Source organism: Chionomys nivalis, chromosome 16 (assembly GCF_950005125.1).
Source record: "Chionomys nivalis chromosome 16, mChiNiv1.1, whole genome shotgun sequence".
NCBI lineage: Eukaryota > Metazoa > Chordata > Mammalia > Rodentia > Cricetidae > Chionomys > Chionomys nivalis.
Window position 1 is genome coordinate 25848654 of NC_080101.1, and position 21301 is coordinate 25869954.

Here is a 21301-nt window from a genome sequence, read left to right on the forward strand (position 1 = left end):
AGAACAATGAGCATATGCAAGACAATAAGGAGCCCAGCAGCACTCCCTGAGTGCCCCCGATCTTCCTGGCTTAAAAAGCATCCCAATTTTCTCTGAAGGTAGTGGCGTTTATTCACTGGGCCATGGCTAATTTTACATGGAATGCAAAAATGTTAGTTTAAGTTTAATTTACCACCCTATCTAAATATTTCCAATGTAGCTAGCTCTCCAACTGCAGAGCTATCCCTCCGTCTATTTTAATTTTAAAGTAAGTTAGCATAGGGCTTCCTTCTTAATCCCCAGAGACTACCTACATAGTGACACAGACACACACATTTATGACGGCAACATAAATGCTCCTCTGAAGTAATGTGCAACATTAAGTGAAAATCGTTTCCTGGAAAGATATTATAGGTATCTATATTTTATTTGCCATCTTAAACATATCTGGGTCTTTATGGCCTTATTTTAAAAATGTATTTCCTTTTTATATTTCCTGGTGCAAATGGACTGCATAAATAAGCAGTGTGCTATGAGGCTTCAGACCAGCCGATAAAACCTTTCAATTTTCATGCCAGCTTCTTCTTTTGTAATTCAAATCTGCCTGGAAACTGGCAGCTCTGAAAACTGAAACAAGCACTGCCACAAATACCTTGTAATGCTATCGACCTTGTCTGCCCATGCGGTGAGGAAGGGGGTGCTATGTGTCTGCAGCCATCCAGATAACACAACTCATTTTTTGGGGGGGGGGCACGAGGTGGGGATAACAGAAGCCAGCCCCAGACTGCACCCAAAGCAGTCATTACCAGGCAAGCTGGAGAATAAGTCTCTTCAAAATACACAGTGCATTTAAAAACCATATATGAGGCTGAGCCTCTGCTGTCATTACCAATTTTAATTTAGCTCCTTCAGTTTGCCAGTCAGATAAACTCTTTAGTGCAGTTTTTTAATCTATTTGCCACATTTATGTTTAAGATTATAGTAATATGGATAGGAGAAGGAATCACTTTTAGGGGAAATAAAGAAATAGATCCGCTTATCGGCACCCATCAGAAAGTTCATTAATCAGCTGGGCTTTGTGCCCTCTAAATTGAAAGGTTAAATAATCCTCTCAGGAATATTTTCCAGCCCCTCCGCCAATTGTCCGGAGAGGAGCTGCCATTCATAGCACACGGGATCAGTGACAGGGTATCTTACCACTGTTTGGACCCCAGACAATGACGGACAAATGGCCTGGTTTACAAAGAAACCTTTTAGTACACAGATGGAAAGGACCACAAGCTTTGATGTAGGGGAGGTTGAGGAGGGCGTGGAGACACAGGACATAAGGGAAGGGACAGAAAAGAATACACACATGTATGAATTCAGATATTTTATCAACAGCTTTACTGTAGTAGAGTGTAAGTCATGTTAAATATTTTTCAACCATATGAAATGCTTACATAAACCTCCACTGATAATTATAGATTAGAACCATAGCGCTATTGCATTTATTAGTTAATACATGGGGACCCAAACAAATTCCAAGCTTTTGATTTTGACTATAACTCCATATGACTTCCCCTCCCAAGCCTGCTTATTCTATTGAATCCTGTTGGCTATCAGTAACACACACAGAAAATTTCACAGCTTCAAGGACCTGCTCAAGGTAGTCTTGTTTTATTTTTAAGTTACATTTTAAAAATTTAAATTTTATTTCATATGTGTGAGTATTTTGTCTGCACTTATGTCTGTATACTACTTGTGTGCCTGATGCCCACAGAAGCCAGAAGAGGGTGTTGGGTCCCTGGAACTGGAGTTATAGATAGCTCTGAGCCACCACGTGGGTGCTGGGAAACAAACCCAGGTCCTCTGGACCACTGAGTCATCTCCCCAGCTTTGGTCTTTCTTCTGTTTTTATGTTGCATCCTGTCTTAAAATAAGGAACATGGACTATGAATGCCCTTTGGAGGACAGATACCACACACATTGAGAAAGTGCCTAATTTGGCATTGCATTTTTTTCTGAACCCACACACAGCTGGGAGACTGCAGAGCTCAGGCAGCTCTCATATTTTGTGATGTTCTCTGACAATGTTAAAGCCCTCTCTTCCTCTATAAGACACTGTAATTGCTGTGAGCTGTATGCTCTCCTATTATTCTCACTATAAAGATTTATATACTTTGCTTACAGTAATGAGTCATAGGACACTGAAGTTATGCTAAAAATGATGCACACAGTAGCTTAATCCATGTATCTCAAAGTGACATCATCACTCATCTTCCCCTCTCCCTTTCTTCTGTCTTCTTTAATGCTGGGGATGAAACCCAGCGCTAAACATGCACTGCATTTTTATGTATGATGTGGACTTTACATGGCCATCTTTATAGGAAAGGAAGTAACTTAAATCTTTTGTGATCTAATCTTAAATGTTTTTATGCTGGTTTTTAGGTAAATCAAATTAAGAAAACAATTTGTTTACTCACCTAAACTGGGCGTGGTGGCGCACGCCTGTAATCTCAGCACTCATGAGGCTGAGGCAGGAGGATCTCGAGTTCCAGGCCAGCTTGGTATATAGTGATTCCAGGCCAGCCTGGGCTACATAGGAAGACCCTGTCTTGGGAAAAAAGAAAAAAAAAAAGAAGTTACTCACCTACATTTTTTTGAAACAAGTAAGACAAGTATAAATAATAAGAAAAGGAGAACGGCTTGTAAGTGCTGTAACTCCAGTAACTGTGAGAAGGAAACATTGTTAGAGACCAAGAAGAAGCTGTTACACTCTCCTCACCTTGAGCAGAGACCCTACAGCAATCTGAATCTGGGCTATCCCCAGAGCCCATCTCTAGGTGAGGTGCTGCACGGAGCTTACCTGGTTTACATGCTATGAGCAGAGCTGTGAAGTCTGGCAGACACCTCACTGTGTGCAGGGTCACACAGTCCTGAGAGGCACTACCACCATTTCCAGACCAAGAGCTGAGGCTCTTCTGCATCAGATATTTTAACAACAACCTCTGTATACACTACATGACAGAATCAAACTTGAACCAGAGTAAAGCCCTAAGTCAGCATTCTTTTCCTTATCTTGTGGTACAGAACATTAACTCATTGATATGCCTGCCCTTCTGTCCAAATTTCATAGCATATTTTTCAAAACACGTATAGTACAACTGTAAGACAAAGGAACTGTCAGAGATCTAAGACATACAAAAACAGAGACTTTTATTTTATAAACAAAGTTAACACACAGCCCCAAACTTAGTTCTCCTAATTGCAAGTATCTGTAGAAGCATATTCATAGAAAGTAGGTATTTAGCTGGGAATGACAGTTCATGCCTGTAATCCTTGATCTTTGGAGGCTGAAGTAAAAGAATCAGTCAGTAGTTCAAGGCCAGCCCAGGCTAGCCTCATAAAAGAAAACAAACAAAAACCTCAAGTGGGTATTTATAAGCACAGAGAGATTACAAATTAGAAAAATGCTCTTATAATACATCTAGTAGATAGTTATAATTATATGTGTGCACATGTACGTGCATAATAGAAATAATGTACACACACACATTTAAAAAAAATAAAATAAAGCTGGGCATAGTTTAGGAGGCTAAGGCAGAAGGAACTGCCTGTCTCAAAACAAAATTAAAATAATCTGGTGGCCTTACCAGTAACTGAAGTATGTGTTTGTATGTATGAATTATTTTCACAAATACAGATTTCTGAATTCTCATATTAAATAATTCTTGTTTCTGAAAAAGGATTCATTCATATATTGATAAACTAGTTAAGGTGAAGGTACAACTTAATCTTATGTACATGCATGCATGTGTGCATGTATGCGTACATGTAAGTATATTTGGATTATATACATACATGCATATAAATATATGTCTTCAAGCTTTAATTGTTCAATGCCATACAACTTTGTAGCTTTTTTCTTCATATAAACTACTGACATTACTTAAAGGCCAATCCTCAAATATCTGGAAGAAATACTTACAAATGTACAAATTCACATATAATTCCCTTGACTTTCCAATACATGAGGGAGTTAAGTGACCAATGAATTTAAAGCTTAAAGTCAGATCAATCCGAGCAGTAATTTATAAATCTTTAGTCACTTAAAAGAGTACTTCTGAAACCTTACAGTCCTCTTAACTTGTTTATTACAGGAGCCTGTGTGGTAACAAGGCAGCTCTGGTGCAGACACTGCTCGTGGAGAGGGCAAGGGGTACTTTCCGAGTCGTCAAAGGACTGACCTGCAAGACTATGCTGATCCTAATTGTACTTAATAACGGAAGGAACACTTTTTGTTACTTTCATTTTGTTTGTATGTATACCTTATTTACATTTATTGTTGCCCTGAAATACCCAGAGAAGCACACAAGAGTCAGTTACTTGGTAATATACTTTTAAGGAATGCAAAATCCATCTATTATATGAAAAATAGCCACTCAAATATGCTAAAATTATACATTTCTCTGTTCTGATGTGTACATAACCCGCAAAAAATTGCTTAACATTTTATATTAGAAAATTATAATTTCTGGTATTAGATGGTATATGGTGGGCAACTGTAAGCTTGCGAAAATTTAGTTTAAGGGTTTTTGTTTTGTTGATATTCACGTTCATCGTAAAGTGGCATTCTTTCAAAGTGCAGAGTTCCCAGTAAAAAAGAATAGTTTTCTTGGGATGACATGACTCATGTTTTACTAAGGAGACATAAAAAAAAAAAAAAATCAATATATGTGCCACTTATTAAAATGTGAACTACTAGAAATGGAATTTAATTGCTATATGTTTAGTTATTAACAACTCTTTTCTACAGTGATTAAACATAATTCATTTGTTAGTAAACGTGCACACAATGGGGAGGGAAGGAAAAGGTAACAAAATGTCCGAGTGTGGCTTTCCACCTTTCTGTTATCCTCAGGAAAAACAGTGTAGAAAAGGAATGACCACACATTTAAGTTTTAAGCAGAAATCAAACTTGAAGCTCATCTGGTGAATACATAAGTCGTCAGTATGCTGGTCATTCCCTCCAGCCATTATGGAACAGGCCAAAGGGAACAGACACCGTTTTGAAAATCAAATGAAGAAAGTAGTTACAAACTATAGTAGATCTTCAGATTAAACTAATCTTTAGATTATCTAATAAATGAACAAAAGTATGAAAGCTAATGGTGAGGTGACTACAGACATTCAGAAAGTGGCAAAGCACAGGTGTTCCTAAGTAAAAGCACCCGGACAGCAGTGCACGCTGCCCACTGCTTCACCATTTCAGATGCCGTGTATCTACATCACAATCACCACCATCGAGTCTTCAAACATACTCATGGAAGAACAAGCCCGTACAAACCATATCATATTGATTTCCTGTCCAAGTTGAATTATTTTGAATTAAAATATTGAAAGTCAAGTATATTGAAAAATCTCTAAAGTAATGAATACTTCATTTTCCTTAAAAAATAAGAAAATATTAATATTATTACTTCAATAATATAAATTATTTTATTGTACCCTTAACTAAAAAATCAAATGTGTACATGACTTGAAGAAACATGAAAGGAAAAATAATAAGCATTAATAGTGCAGTGTCCACACTTTCCCACTTCCCTTTATAGGAACAGCTTTAGAAAACTGCTTTTTGGTGATTTAGCAAATTATATTTATTTTAAAATGAATCTCATTTATTGAGATTGACAATTCCAGGTTCTACCCTCTTTGAAAGTGCATTTTCTAATTGTTTTCAACGATTAGTTCTGGTATGTCTGTAAAATACTTAAAAAAATTAATTCTTTAAATGTAATCATTACCTTTTACATACTAAGTTAAAAAATGGTTAAGATTGACAAAAAATCTATCATAATCTTGATATTAAGTGCAGAGCAAATACTTAAAATATTGAATACTAATCTATTTATGATAAAATGTCCATGTGAAAAAACTTCAAAAATTCTGTCACTGTTCAAATGTATTTCTTATTTGTTATCACTGAAGTCATCAATGCTTATAAAAAATTATTGGTGCTGTTGGTGTTGAAGTTTAGTGGCAAAGCTCATACTTAACGTACATAAAGCTCTGGGTTCAGACCGAATACCAGAAAACAAACAAACAAACACATCGTGTTATTTAGATGCCAAGCGACTAGGAGAAAAAGTGAAGCAGTCTGGCTGTGCAGAGCCCTGTAAGGCCCATCAATCACCTAAGTACTACAAAGGGAACACGGGCCTTCTCAAGCTCCAGACCACACACTAACTTTAGCACTGTGTCAGTGTTTAAGGGGATTTTAAATAAAACGGAATCTTTGAAATTTAACATATATAGTATCTCAATAGCAAAACTTAATCAAAACACTGACTAGAATTTATATGAGTTTTCTTGGTTCTGGGAGTTGGTAAAGTGGATTGAACTACCAAATGATTTTATAAGAGCTGTTTATGATAATCTGTCAGGCCCTTAAAAATGGTAACTTTTTTTTCTTAATAGTGAGAACTAGCCCTCACTCTATTTTGGAATGGACAGTTCTAAAGATAATGCCCAGCCAGTCTATTTTCTTAAGCACACACCTGGGCTGTCTCACCGACACGTGCAAACACTCACGGGAAAAGAACAAAGCCTTCCCAGTTAAGTGGTGTGTGGACCGTGTTCTCACGGGTGGGAAGGTCTGCTTAGATAGCTAAGAGGCTTTCAGAAAGTCACCCAAGACTCCTAACACATCCAACCAAAAGGAAGTTTCTTTAAAAAAAAAAGAAAAGAAAAAAAATTCTCCATCGAGACTGACTTTTAAAAATATTTTGCTTTTTTATTTTAAGTTATTTTTAAAGAAAAACATGGCATTTTAGCATTAGGGAGTTAAAAATTGTTATTTACCCCTCCTTATACCTCAGTCCCAAGATGAAGAGAATCAATGGCTGTGTCTTCAGCACCTACACTCACTTCCCCATTCTTTCCTCCTGGACTGTAGAAGAGCTCTAAAGTTAGCATTTAGTCTGCTGCTATTTGGGGTAACATTCTGTAGCATACGGCTTAGAATTCTTTAGGAGGTAAGTTCTGATTTGGTGTAAAATTCACACTGAAAACTCAGAAAATATACTACTACTACTAAGTTGGTGTTTCCAGAAAGGAGGACGAAATGACTGCTGTTAGCTGCAGTCGGTAGGATACACTCTTGCCATTCGGTGGGTTCCGGGTCTTGATTACCAGTAAATCCTGACCATAAGCTTCCCTGGGCCAGAAAGGAAGCAAGGAAATTCATTTCTCTTCTCTATTGCACAGTTAATAAATACTTCCGTTTTTAAAGTGTAAATTCTAACATTCCAAACATTATGAATAAACATTTAAAACTTAACATTTAATTACATTTCCTTCCTTATTCTGAAACTTTTCGTTAAAATAAGAAGCAGTAAGATTGTAATACATTTTAAGTCCATACACAAAAGAACAAGGACAAAAAAACATAAAAGGTCCATTAACCTTTTTGGTTCTTAATACATAGAGCCTCCAAATTAAAATTTCCTGATTACTTTTAAGTAAGCAGGTTAAGAATGTCTACTGCATGTCCAATTATAGTTCTAACAGGTAAAAGGTCTTGGTTAGAACTCTGTTGGTGCCCTATCAGCCTGGGGTTTTTACTATGGCGTACGGAATGAAGAGGTGAGAGAAGCGGCTTTCTTTCTTGACAGGGTGTTATTGGAATGAAGAAAAAGAATACTTAAAGTCAAGGCTGCTAACAATCTGAAGGCGGAAGTTTCAATGTAAAGAATGGTTATATGATAAAACATTTAAAAACTTCTAACACTTTTTAGGAAGTAAAAGTATTAGCTACTGCAGGAAATTATGTAATTGTTAAGCAATTTCCCCTCACATTCTGTGTTCAGATCAACAGAGATATCACCAGGTATGACTTTTATTAATCACTGAGATGCACGGAGAAGAGCAGTGAAGTCACATGCTATGTTGGGTGTGTGTTTAGAATCTTATCAACATGCATCTTTTGGAATGATGGACTTGCCTTTTATTAATGAAGTCAGGTTTTTTTTTTTTTTTTTAAAAAGCTCTATTTAGGTACAATCTGTTAGAGATTTTTATTTTACCTTTGATGAAATTACTAAAAATAATGAACACTTCTGTAACCTTTATTTGACAATATTTTAAGAAAGTTTTGAAATTTCACAAGTCTACTTATATTAATTAACACTGCCATCCTTACATGCTTGTAAAAGAGAGGCTTCCTAGACAGGCCCGTTTTTATAGTTGCTCAGAGTGTGCTTGTTCTGGAAATGAGCTTCCAGTTTCATCAGCTGAGAACCACACAGCAGCATGTGGAAAAGCACTCTATGTAGACAGTTTCACACTGAACTTTTTAAAATAAATTTAACCCTGAAGCACAGTTCCTTGGGGTTAGAAAAGAAAGGAACACACCACACTGAACTGCACACTATTCCATAGTTTTAAGGGGGCTGGTTGGAATGAATACACAGTAGCCTTTCAAACCTAGTTGCTTCTGTGACCACTGCTGTGATGGATGTGTGATTCACATGTGAGGGCTGCTCTGAGTCAATAGATGGCAGTCCATCGCCTAGTAAAAGGGCTGAAGATGTGGAAATCAGCATGCAGCTTGCTCACACTCACTATTTAATACTGCTTAATTACAGGCAGGGATTCACATATTGTTCATAGACTGATAAGGCAATTTAATAATTAGAAAAGGATATATTTTAGATGGACTGATAAAGTATTTACACATTTATAAGCATAGTAGTGTTACAGTTATTCTTGCATAGTAATTCAGTGTTTATTAAAACTTGGTGAATTACAATGGTTACATTAATATTTTCTGAAAGAAAATCAACCAGGTTTCCAGATATGAAAAGTTTTCAAATTGAATTTGTTATTCTTACAGATAGAATATATTATTCTAATAAAAATGAATTTTATTTTTATTTTAAAAGATCTGTATTCTTTTTATAATTTGTTTCTGAAATGCTAAAAAATCCAACAAACCTTTAAGTATTTCTGTTACATTTGAAGCTAATTTTTATCCTTCAATAATAGTTATACAAAATTTGTTAGTAGAAAAGCCAACAGAATAAAAGTAAAACCTACTATAATATTATTTAATAAAGACAATGAGTGTGGCTGCACTATTATACAGAGACTCTGATCTTGAGAAGTACAAGAACAATTCTGTTCCCCCGGGTTAGGCTGTAAGGGTTTTATGTTGCCAAAGAACTGCTACAATACCAAACACAATCCGTTGATGCATCTGTCACATGTATATGACTTTTATTTAATATAGCACTAAAGTTTTTTTTTTTTTTTTTTTTTTTTTTTTTTTTTTTTTTTTTTTTTTTTTTTTTTTTTTGGTTTTTCGAGACAGGGTTTCTCTGTGGTTTTGGAGCCTGTCCTGGAACTAGCTCTAAAGTTTTAAACAAACCTACCGATACTATCCCTGGCACTGTGGCCTGGACAGACAATGGGGGAAAGTCTACCTGTTGGCTCACTTTTTATTTCTATAAGAGGAAAGCAGTATGTTTTTAAAAAACCGATTTTCCTTTTTTCTGACTTGCCTTATTATAAACCATTTATATATTAAACTTTAACAATTATTAATAATGTTGAGTTATTTAACTGTATAATTAAAAGTTGTCTCTCAGCGCAGTTAATACACTGAGAATGAACACTAAGGCAACAGAGAACTGCTTGACAGTGTTTCAGCTGGGGCGTCAAGTGAGCTGACTTCATAGTGCTGAGCATCAGTCGCTGGATTGTATAGCAACAGTTATTTTCTGCTTTTACTAAGACTAAAATAAGTCAGAATTGAATAATTTGACTATTAAGCATGTATTATAAAATATGAACAAGTCAAGAGAGTTTTAAGGACAGAAGAACTGAACTGTCCTATGAGTGATACACTATGTTTTTTCTAATCATTTAAGATTTATCTCAGTCAAAGCAGGAAAATGATAATGAATGATATTGCGTGCTGTATGCTTATGGACGGTGGTAACAACATTCTAAAAGCACCGGATTATCACACTGCTTCACAGTTTCTAGCACACTTTCCCCTTTAATTTAATGAACACAGTCTAAGCCTGAGACTATCATGATATAATCATTCAATGACGTGAATAATAAAAATCCTTTGAAACCTTTAAAAAACAGAAAAATAAAGGACAGGCAGTGGGCAGGAGAGAGGGAAAGGTGTATTATTGCTTTCTCAGTACAAACTGTAGATGTTTATTATCTTGCTGCAGAAGATGCTTGTCTATATTTTATGGTCAGCAGTTCAGAGAAGGGTAAATAGGCTGGGTCCTGGGGAAAATAAAAAGGTGTTTTTACTCACCGTTAGGTGATACTGCCTCCAGATTTCTGGGCAAGCCTGGAAAATAAAAATATTGATCAGCTGGGAGCATGAAACAAGGTACTTTACAGCCTGTTGGTTTTGGCATAACCCAGCATCCACCGGTGTCGGTCACAGGAAAATAAGAAGCTTAACAGAAAGGGTCTGCATTTCAGCTTCAAAAACCTGGCTAGACAGTTTAATTGAATTTTACACTGGTTTAACACACTCCCTGCTATTGTCAGGAAGCCAGTAACAAAGTTTTCCTCTTCTCTTTCTTCTCAGGTTAGAAGTTTGGGGACTAAGGTGTGATAAAGAGTCATAACTCAGTTAAACTATTAAACCAAGAGCCATGGTCAAAATCTATAAGACTAAAATACATCTTTTAAAAGAGCATTCTTAACTTTGATAGCACGACAGAAGACAATTATTTAAGAGCAAGTGTGTCTAAGAAGCCCTCATTGTGTTATCTGTAACAGTTGCTGCTATCTTTTATCTAACCATTTGGTGCTAATTTAAAACTTGATGAACAAGAGAATAAAAAAAAAACAAGCAAAAAAATCAAAGTCCAAGCCCTTTCTCTTAAGTGTCAAAATTTTACATGTTCATATTTATAAAGAAATAATCTAAAAACAAAACAATAAAGCCTCCAAAATTCCATCAAAGATGAACTTAGTGAAATCAGAACAGATAACAACAAAATATTCGGCAACAGTGACAGACTCAGTAGAGACCCCTCCCTGAGTCACACGTCAATCTCTTCATGGCAGATTACGACCTTGCTGAGGAAACACTGCCTCTAACAGCACTATTTAGCGCATCAGTTAACCATCTTTGCAGAAATACAATGTTGATGACAGCAACTATGAACAGCAAAAACTCTACTAAAAATACCATCTAAATGATTAGACAAGAGTATAACTCATCTGAAAAAAAAAAAACAACCCCAAACAAACCCAAAACCACATCTTAAGCACTTTAATTGGCCCATGCAATTTTCTGTAGAAAAATGTATAAATGAGAATGCTCAGTGGTCAGCTTTCCAGTTTTAATGGCATATAAAATATAAAGTATCTGATAAAAAACCCACTACTTATGCCAATGATTTCTGGATAAATAACACTAAACAAAAGGAAACTAAATTTTGAAAATTAAAAGTAGCTCAGGAGGCAAAGACAACGCTAGTACCAGATAAATAATAGCTACCAAGTTGTTGGTTACAAAAGTCCTTAAGGATGAAATATACAAAAACTTACATGCAAATACCTAATGTATGATATATCTTTAAATGCTCATTTCCTACCTTCTAGCATAAGCTTTTTGCTGTGTACATATAATTTGAGTTGGATTAGTATAGAGATAAGCAAGTAGTTATTTATACATTAGCTATGGATAGTTCTTGATTACCACAGTATCCTCAGAATAATACGGTTGAAAAATCACAATCACTGAGTTGTCATAGACTGGCAGAATGCCAGTCTACCATGTGACCTTTTCTAGTGTAGTAGCAATTTAGTAATAAAAGAAAGAATTACTTGGTTTTTGAACAATCATTTGATTGCTCTGTACACGAAGATGATTACTGATACAGAAATTTAGTAGTGAAAGACTTGAAGCTTCTTTTCTTTCATTAGACAATAGCACCACAATTTAAAAATTCTTCCTGGCTATTTTGCACGCACTTTTATTTAACATTCCTAAGCACAGCTTCATTTTACTATTTAATCATAACACTATGCAAGGTTAGAAGAGACTTCAAAGGAAGGGTCAACAGGAAGCATACACATTTATTTTAAATATGAAACATAACCACAATCCCTAATAAAAATTTAAAATCCTATATTTTTATATGCTAAAGCTTTGGCAGTTGTTTCTTCTTCCTTCTTTTTTAACATTTCTTAGCCCTATTCACATACATATATTTTAAAATTTCTTACTAAACACAATGGCAAAGAATTCGGGTTTATATATCTACTGCATGGAAAATTTAGGTGGAGTAAATTAATTTCTAAAGGAAGAAGCCAACTATTGCAACTGAAAACTTAGTCTAATTTATTTTAAAATAAATTTTAAACCGAATGAGTAGTCAGCTGTGTAGCTCATGGAAAGTAAAAATATAATAAACCTTAAGTACAACTGTATTATTACTGCCTTGGTGCTCTCCCTTTACTGACATTAGGTAGACGGACCCACAGGGTGTCCTTAAGTCACAGAACTGAACACACAGAGCGTACTTGTACATCTGTTTCTGCAATGTGGTACACTGTTTGCCAACTTCTGCCCAACTTGTTTTCCTGTCTATTGTATTTTGGATAATAAACATACATGAATAACTGATTGTTATTATTCATAAAATTCAAAGATGTATCAACACAGTTTGCTATGCCAGATGAATTGAGAGTTTATATTGTGCATTTTGACCCATATTGAATTTTATCAGGTGCTAATTATTGTTTTATGAGAACAACGGCTTAGGGCATCTGTTGTTTAATTCCCACTTCCCTATTCTCAAATGCGTACATCAAAGAAAATAAAACACTCAATCTTAAACAGCCCCTGACAGCAGACCAAGACTCAAGTGCTCAACAGACAAGGCCCTTGCCACCAGTTCTCATATTTCCACAACAATGAACAAACACAAAAACAGCACTAAGCGGCCTTTCCCCTCCTCAGCTCCCCTTGGCCAGTTGTCTGCCTTGTACTAGAGAGAGCCCTTGAACGCAGCCCTGCTGGGAACACAGCACAGGAGAAAGGATTAGCCTTACTAACATGCTAGCATTTGCAAAAGGGAAGAAAAAAAACCCCTCAGTACTGTATTAGGTATATGAATAACCAAAATGTATGAGCTGACAAGAGACCAGGACAGGCCTGTGGCTCCCCGGGAGAAAATGTAGCTGTGATGAGTGACAGGGCTTTCAGGAAATATGTTCACAATCACAGACAGTGAAGGCCATGACCTAGATCGTTTAAGAGCTTGTCTTGTCAAATTATCAAAAGCTTCTTCCTCTCTGAATAAAGAGTGACATAAGTGAGTGTCAGAAAGCTGCAGGCTGACAAGCCAAGCATACAATAACAGAATGCACGTCACATACATGCTGAACACCGCCACTGCTAGCGGCAAATCTTAATGAGAGCGCGGCCAGCCCAGGAGACTTGGGTCCCCGCTGGCACAGCTACTCATCTCGCAAAACCCTTCAGCTCCAAGTCAGCCAGGCTCTGACACGACAACTACAATTACGAAACACAACTTTTTAACAGAATCCTCTGGTGCTTTGTCAAAGCCTCTGCTGTTAAGAGATGGCCCCTTAAGTCACTGTAGCAAAACAAAAGATTTAATAAAACAAGCAATATTCATCGATGGTGAATAGCTTAAATAAAAAAAAAAAACTTAAGAGAATAATTTTGTTTAAAATTTGTTGAATGAGAAGTGATGGCAAGAAAAAGATTCCAGCTTCTGGATTCAACCGTCAGTGTAACTTCTCCCATATACACATTTATATCGTTTTAGGTCCCTTCATTTCAAATGAAGGACCCTATGCTGGAGCTTGGTCAACATACTCTCCTCAAGTCACCCAACTGTCCAAACACTTAGTAATTACTGTGTGTGTATGTGTTCCTCTTACATACAATGTATTTACATTTCCTATTGCATATACACGGAGTATATGTGAGCTAGAATTTATCTTAGGGGATAAATTTAAGAGAGTATCCTAACATTTACTTTAAATAAAATTATACAGAAAAACAGCTTTAAGGTCTAAAATTACAGAAATCTATAATTAAAATTCAAGATGTTACTGTTTTAAGATTGCTTGCTTTATTTCTACTCTGCATAAAAACTGGCTATTCTTGGTAAAGAGAAGCTATAAAACACATCAACACAAATACAATTATACATACGTACATCACCTATATGTGACAATGTACGCTGAATCTACATTTTTTCCAGCAATCAGTATAAAGAGCCATTCACTGATCAATATTTTAAAGCTGTTTCCAAAATGAACCAGATTCCACAGAACCATCTTTTTATATAAGGTCAATTTTTAATCAGTCTCTATACTGATAATCCTCTACAATCAGGAAAACTGACAAGCTTTTTTTTTTTTTTTTTGTACAAAATATTGACTTTTTGGTAGTATCCTAAGTGCAGTTGTAAGGGCATAAAGTTTGCCAGATTATATTTCAGTTTTATTAGAATATGAAATTTTCCTTATTTTACAGAAAAATATTTAAAACTAAGCACGCGCACACACACACAATTCTCTTAAGTAACATTTTCTTTTGAAAAAGAATTTTGTATACGAAATCGCAAATGTTTCTGGAGATGATCTATGATTCCAGATGACTGATACAAGTTCATTTTACAAACAGCTGCTAATCTTCTAACATATGCTGTTTTTATCAAAGGATACTGCAAGCAAGACAATAGAAGAAAATGAAGACAAAGAATCATGAGAACAGCCGGGCGATGGTGGCGCACGCCTTTAATCCCAGCAACAGGCGGATCTCTGTGAGTTCGAGACCAGCCTGGTCTACAGAGCTAGTTCCAGGACAGGCTCCAAAGCCACAGAGAAACCCTGTCTCGAAAAACCAAAAAAAAAAAAAAAAAAAAAAAAAAAGAATCATGAGAACACAAGAGTTAAAACTAACATGCCAGAACCAAATAAATGGCTGGGTTCAAATCCTGGGCCCTGTACTTACTGTCTTGGGCAAATTATACACCTCTGTGTCTCAGCTTTCTTACTGGTAAAAGGAGCTCTCAGAACTCTCTCAATGGGTGCTGGGATGGTCAGCCTCAATAAGATTAATTCCTTAGAACAATGCCTGCTGTACTGCAAGTGCTCAACTGTTAATAGTTATTACTACAGTCACGAGACTGGCACTCTGTATATTTTTATTGAAGCTTTATGGTTATGGACAAATGGAAATCAGTAAGGTAGCCAAGATTCCACTGGATCGTGGTCAACTCTTGTTTGTGGTCAAACCTAGCAGGAAAGTAAAGACTCAAAGAAACAATCAAAAAGGAAAGGATAAACTAGATTTTACTTAGATGTAGCCACTGTGGCTCCCTTCTTCATAGTGGAAAAAACTGAACTGATGAGCACCTAAGACATTCAGATGAGGTCTACTTAATGTTTTCAGTTGTTCACAAGTACATAGAAAAGGATACTGGAAGCTGGGCGGTGGTGGCGCACGCCTTTAATACCAGCACTCGGGAGGCAGAAGCAGGTGGATCTCTGTGAGTTCGAGGCCAGCCTGGTCTACAAGAGCTAGTTCCAGGACAGGAACCAAAAATACTGAATCAGATGATATCTGACTTTGTTTCTTACAGCTAACTTCTGACAACAAAAAAATCAAAGTCTTTTGGCTACTGGTGAAAACCAGTAGCATTCCACCCCATTTTCAAAGTGACATGTTCTTGCTCAATTTTCTCAAACTAAGTTGATTTCCTTTCCGTACAATGTCGAAACAGTAATGGTCACAGCATATTGTAAACACTTCCTTTTTAACAGTAACCAGCGATTTCCAGCAGGGAAGGAGAAACTGGAACTCTATCTTGATGGTGTGCTGGTAAACACACAATAACGTGCACAGGTGAAGAGGGCTCTTTTCTCCAGCATCTTGAGTTTCTTTACAACTTTCAACTTACTCAGAACATCTATCTTTTCACTGACTTAAGGATTTAGTTATTTGGTTAGGTTTTTGAGACAGAGTTTCACTATGTAGTCCTGGCAGACCTTGAAGAGGCAATCCCACTCCCAGCCTCCTGAATGGCACGATACCATGGCCGGAACCTTCATTTCTTCTCTCTTTCCTTTAATTAACTTTTATACATTTATTTATTTTATGTGCATGAGTGTTTTGAGGGCATGCATATATGTGCACTATGTCTACAGCTGATGACCCCATGGAGCTGCAGTTGTGAGCAATCATGTAGGTGCTGGGAATGGAATTTGGGTCTTCTGTAAAAACAAGTGCTCTTAACAACTGCACTATCTCTTCATTTCTGACATTTCTTTTTAGACAACCTTTTACATTTATTCACTTATTTATTCACATTTATATGTGTGCATGCATGTGGATGTTAGAAGACAACTTGCTGGAGTTGGTTTTCCCCTTCTACCATGCAGATTCTGGAAATCAAACTCAAGTCTTATAGCTTTGTGGCAAGTGTCTGACTTGTTAAGTCATCTCACCAGCCTAGTGCCTCCATGTCTTAAACACTGACATTCCTATACTTGAACAGCAACAAAAACTTATGTTTAATTCTTAATTTAATTCTTTTTTTAAAAATATTTATTTATTATGTGTACAGTATTCTGCTTGCAGCACCAGAAGAGGGCCCCAGATCTCACTACAAATGGTTGGGGGTCCCCATGTGGTTGCTGGGAATTGAACTCAGGACCTTTAGAAGAGCAGTCAGTGCTCTTAACCTCTGAGCCATCTCTCCAGCCCTCTTAATTTAATTCTTAACTGTCACAAGCTTTCTGATAGTGCCCAATAAACAGTGAATTTGACATTATTTATATTTATATACATAAAATATGTAGGGTAAAAGGGACAACTGAAGCAGGAAACCAACCAATCACTGAGCTCTGAACCCAGAGTCAGTGAAAGAAACACACCCCGAATTTGAGACCTGGGCCAGGGAGAGAAATATCTTTATCCCTGAACCCAGGACTAAAGACATGTGCCTGGCTTTGAAACTAGTGTCAAAGAAACACATTTTGTCCCTACAATCAGAGCCAGTGAAAGAAATTTGCCCTGGTCATAAGAATAGAGTAAAAAAAGCTAAAAAGGACCAGTGAAAGAAACACAGTTTGGCCATAAAGTCAGAGCCATCATCTCTGCCCCTGACCAGCTAAAATGACCAATTTCTGAGCAGGGAAAAACTAACCAATCCCACTTCTCCCTGGGAAAACTCCGCCCCTTAGAAGCCCTATATAAGCCTCTCTACCCCTTGAGTTAAAGCTGCCCTAAGGCTGCCTTTAATCCCTCCCTGGCAGAGGCAGCCACTCTCCTGGATTCCACCTTCCCAAATAAATCTCTTTCTCAAAAGAGTCTTGGGAGATGGACCTTCATTTGCAGGTGCAGACCAGAAGAACCTGGCTGGGATGCCCCTTAGGGGACTGAGCTGAAAAACCTTGCTGAGATTCTCCCTAGGGGCCTCAGCCAGGCGGAACAGAACAGAAGAACCTTGCTAGGACTCTCCTTAAGGGGCTGAGCAAGGCCAGACAGGAAGGAGGCTTCCCTTTAGCAGAGTGTTAGCAAAAGAAGAAACATCTTGGGCTGGAGAAGAAGTAGATAGCTCTCCTAGGATGCTCCCTTAAGGCAACAGAGCAGAACTCAGCTGTAGCGGCTTTCCAGGAGAAGAGCAGGATCCCTATATCCTGCAGGGAGACCATCCCCCTGTTCAGGTAGCCTGGCTTCCTGATAGTCAGGACACCTTTCTTTTAGGGCTGAGCTGCCATTTGTGGCTCTAACCCCTCTCCCCCGCCACCCCAGAGCTGTCCCATTGTGGCTCTTTCCCCCCAGAGCTGTCCAGAGCTGCTCTAAGTGTATCCTGGATATATCCCTGCAACGCTACTGTAACACATTCCCCTACAAAATATAAACCGCATCTCAAGTAACAAAAACCTAACGAAACAAATCAGTTCCTTTATTAACTACATTAAGTATTTCCACTCATGATTGTGCTCTATCACTCAGTTCTAGTTATCTAGTTATGCAATTATCATGGAATTCTTCTGTGGAAATTCTCTTTTCTTTTTCTCTCAAGATTCCCATAGTGTCCAGGGTATGTCAAATACACTTTTGGCCCAGAGTTGTGCTGTTGATCCTTCACAATTCTAATGTAAAAGGTCATTTTAAAAACATCATTATGGGGATTAGGGAGTTGGCTCAGTTGGTAAAGTGTTTGCATAAAGACATGAGTTCGATCCCTAGCACTCATGTAAAAAGCAGGGCAAGGTGGCACACTCCTGTGATCCTAGTGTCGGAGAGGCAGAGACAAGAGGATCTTTGGACCTTGTTGGCCAGCTACAGCCTAGCCAAACCAGGAAGCTCTAGCTTTAATGAATTTGTGCCTCAAAAAATTAAAGGAAGAAGTGGTTGAAGAAGACAACTGACACTGAGCTCTGGCACACACACAATTATAAAAGTACTGAACTCACTGTAAACACAGAAAAGACAGGCAACCAAAACCAAGCTAACTATAGTTATAACATTTGAGAATTACTGCAAATACTTAATCTTAAATATTTTTCTATACATAAGCAATAAATGACTGAAGAGTAATTTGGTAAAAAAAAATTTGGTACAATTGCAATAAAAATATGTGTAAGTTTAAATGGGGAGCATGTAGATATTGAAATCTTTAAAGCTCTTAAAAAAAGAAACCAAACAAAGTAGTAAGACATACAGTATTGATGGACTAGAACACTCAGTATAGTAGAGTCAACTGACCCTATGGTCGTCAGTAGATTAAGCTCGATAATCAAAATTCAACCAGGATTTATCACAGGTAAGAAAGCTAATTTAGTGATCATTTGGAGAGAGAAAGGAAATGTAATTAGAGAAAGCTTTCAGAAATCATATTTACTATCTGGATTTAAGACTGTGGGGCTACAGTAATCAAGAGTTGGGTACCAGTATTGTGGGAAATGTATAAATCAGTACCACTGAATCAAATTTAGGGATCAATTCATAGACATGTGGTTATGTTTAATAAACATGCAAAGGATGGACTTCAATGAATGGTGAAAACAAACTCACACCTACGTAAAGACTAACTCAAAATGGACCCACAACCAGTATATAAAATATTAAACTGTAAAATATATGAAAGAATTCACAGGACAAAATTTTTATGTTCTGAGGTTGGGTAAAGAGTTCTTAGAAATGGCACCGGAAACATAAGCTGCAAAAAGAAAGACCAATAAGTCGCACTTCAAATTAACAAACTTGTTAGTCAAAGAACAACCTAGAGAGTAAAAAGATAAGCTGTCGATTGAGAAAAATATTCTGAATAATACAGGCAATAAGAGTTATATCTAACATAATAATGAGAATAAGCACCACAATTAAAAATGGGAAGAGATCTAACACTTCATCAAAGACAACCCAAGGATAAAAAGAACACACAAAAGGATATTCAACAATGTTAGTCACTAGGCAGACACAAACAAAAATAAGCAGTAATACACATCTATTAGAATGGCTAAAAACACTCGATAGTAGTAGATGCTGGTTGCTGATTATACTATTCCCAAAGTATTTATGACATAAAGTATTTATATGTAATAGATAGAATAGTGTACATTACACCTTGAATATATAAGATAAAAATGAATACACCTCATCATAAAATAGGCAATAAAGAACAAGAGAAATAAAAATGCATCTATGACTCTTGATATAACCATAGTAACACTGCCACCCAGCCTGGGCAAATGGCTTACCATTGAGCTATATCAACAATGCTAATTGGCATATTTTACTAGGAGTTCTAAGTTGCCCAGACTGGCATCGAACTTGGTGATCCTTCTGCTTCAGCCTCCCAAGTAGCTGGGATTACAGGTTGTGACACTGAGTTTTGATTATACTGAGGTCTTTCAGAAATAATTATCACTTTCCTTCTATACAAATGAAAGAATACGATAAAATTTAGAGGAAAAGCCAATTACATCTCCCAGCCCGTCTCTATTCTCAGTGCGCAGAGGAAAATCAAGGTTAATAACCTGGTAGGTAATTTTTATTCTATTTAATCATGAACAGATACATATAAACAAGCATATATAGTAATCATTCTACAGACATTTTAAAGTTTCAAGAGAAATTAAGTACACTATTTAGTGTGGCCAAAGACATTTGTGAATGTAGCCTAATAGAACACTGTAAAATTCCTTATTATACTGATTTTTTTTTTTACCCCAATTTTAATCTAATTGTGTAGTTCTAGGCTGTGGACTCTGTAGATGACAATGGTACTGGGGAACTGTGGACTCTACAGTGACAATGATGGGTTGGATGACAAATGGTTGGATACAATGCATGTTAGTATATGCCTGTATGGTTAGTATATGCCTGTATGGTTAGTATATGCCTGTATGGTTAGTATATGCCTGTATGGTTAGTATATGCCTGTATGGTTAGTATATGCCTGTATGGTTAGTATATGCCTGTATGGTTAGTATATGCCTGTATGGTTAGTATATGCCTGTATGGTTTGAAAGTGATTTGCGGAATTTAGCAGCAGTTGTCTGGCATCAATGAAGTTTAGGAGAGTTGACCTTAGTTTGCAGTGTTTAGTATGTTTGTAACCTTACAGGGCATTAATGAAGATAATAATCATTATCTTCCTGTATCAGAATGTATTCTTATTTCTGGTGTCAATCTGCTTTGTCACAGTCTCATGACTATACTAAGAATAAGCACATCTCTAAGTGCCACATAATTCTTAAGCAAACTGTAGGTTCTTGGGAGGGTAATCTCTCTTCTTTTGGAGAAAAGAACCATTTCTATCCTCTACTAGCATATTCTTAGAGTCAAGTAAGAAATCCTGCCATTAGCTGCTAGGCTCATCTCTAGAGCCAAGTGTTAGACTGTGACGCATGTGGCAGATGACAGCTTGAGAGGGCAGAACAATTCTTCAGGTTAGAGATGTTGAGAAAGGAAATTGTTTTTAACAGAATTTCAAAACAAGGCTGAATTCTCCTTCAAACTTTCAATGTGTTAAGGCCATAGCTTCAATTTAAAATGTAGAACATGTGTATGCAACAACAAGTAGTCGAGATATTCGTTTATTAATTAAGAGACTTAGGAACAGTTCCAATGAATGGCTAATTCTTGGCTTGGGATTTATTCAATATAAGCAATTTTCACTAAAATGATTATGAGGACCGAGTCGGGCTGGGGGAGACGGCTTAGTGAGTAAAAATGATAGCTGCACAAGCCTAACGACCAAGGGCAGTTCCTGAGTTGAGATAAAAAGTTGAGTGCAAT

At 36.8% G+C, this 21301-nt stretch overlaps 1 protein-coding gene across 2 annotated transcripts in view; it reads right to left on the bottom strand.

Moving 5' to 3' along the window:
• Positions 1–21301, bottom strand: part of Zcchc7 (zinc finger CCHC-type containing 7) — a 161507-nt gene that overhangs the window by 13614 nt on the left and 126592 nt on the right. For both annotated transcript variants that reach the window (XM_057790991.1, XM_057790990.1), the window contains exon 6: positions 10298–10333. In XM_057790991.1, the coding sequence (XP_057646974.1) occupies positions 10298–10333 (36 nt within the window). The remainder of the gene's footprint in view (positions 1–10297; positions 10334–21301) is intronic.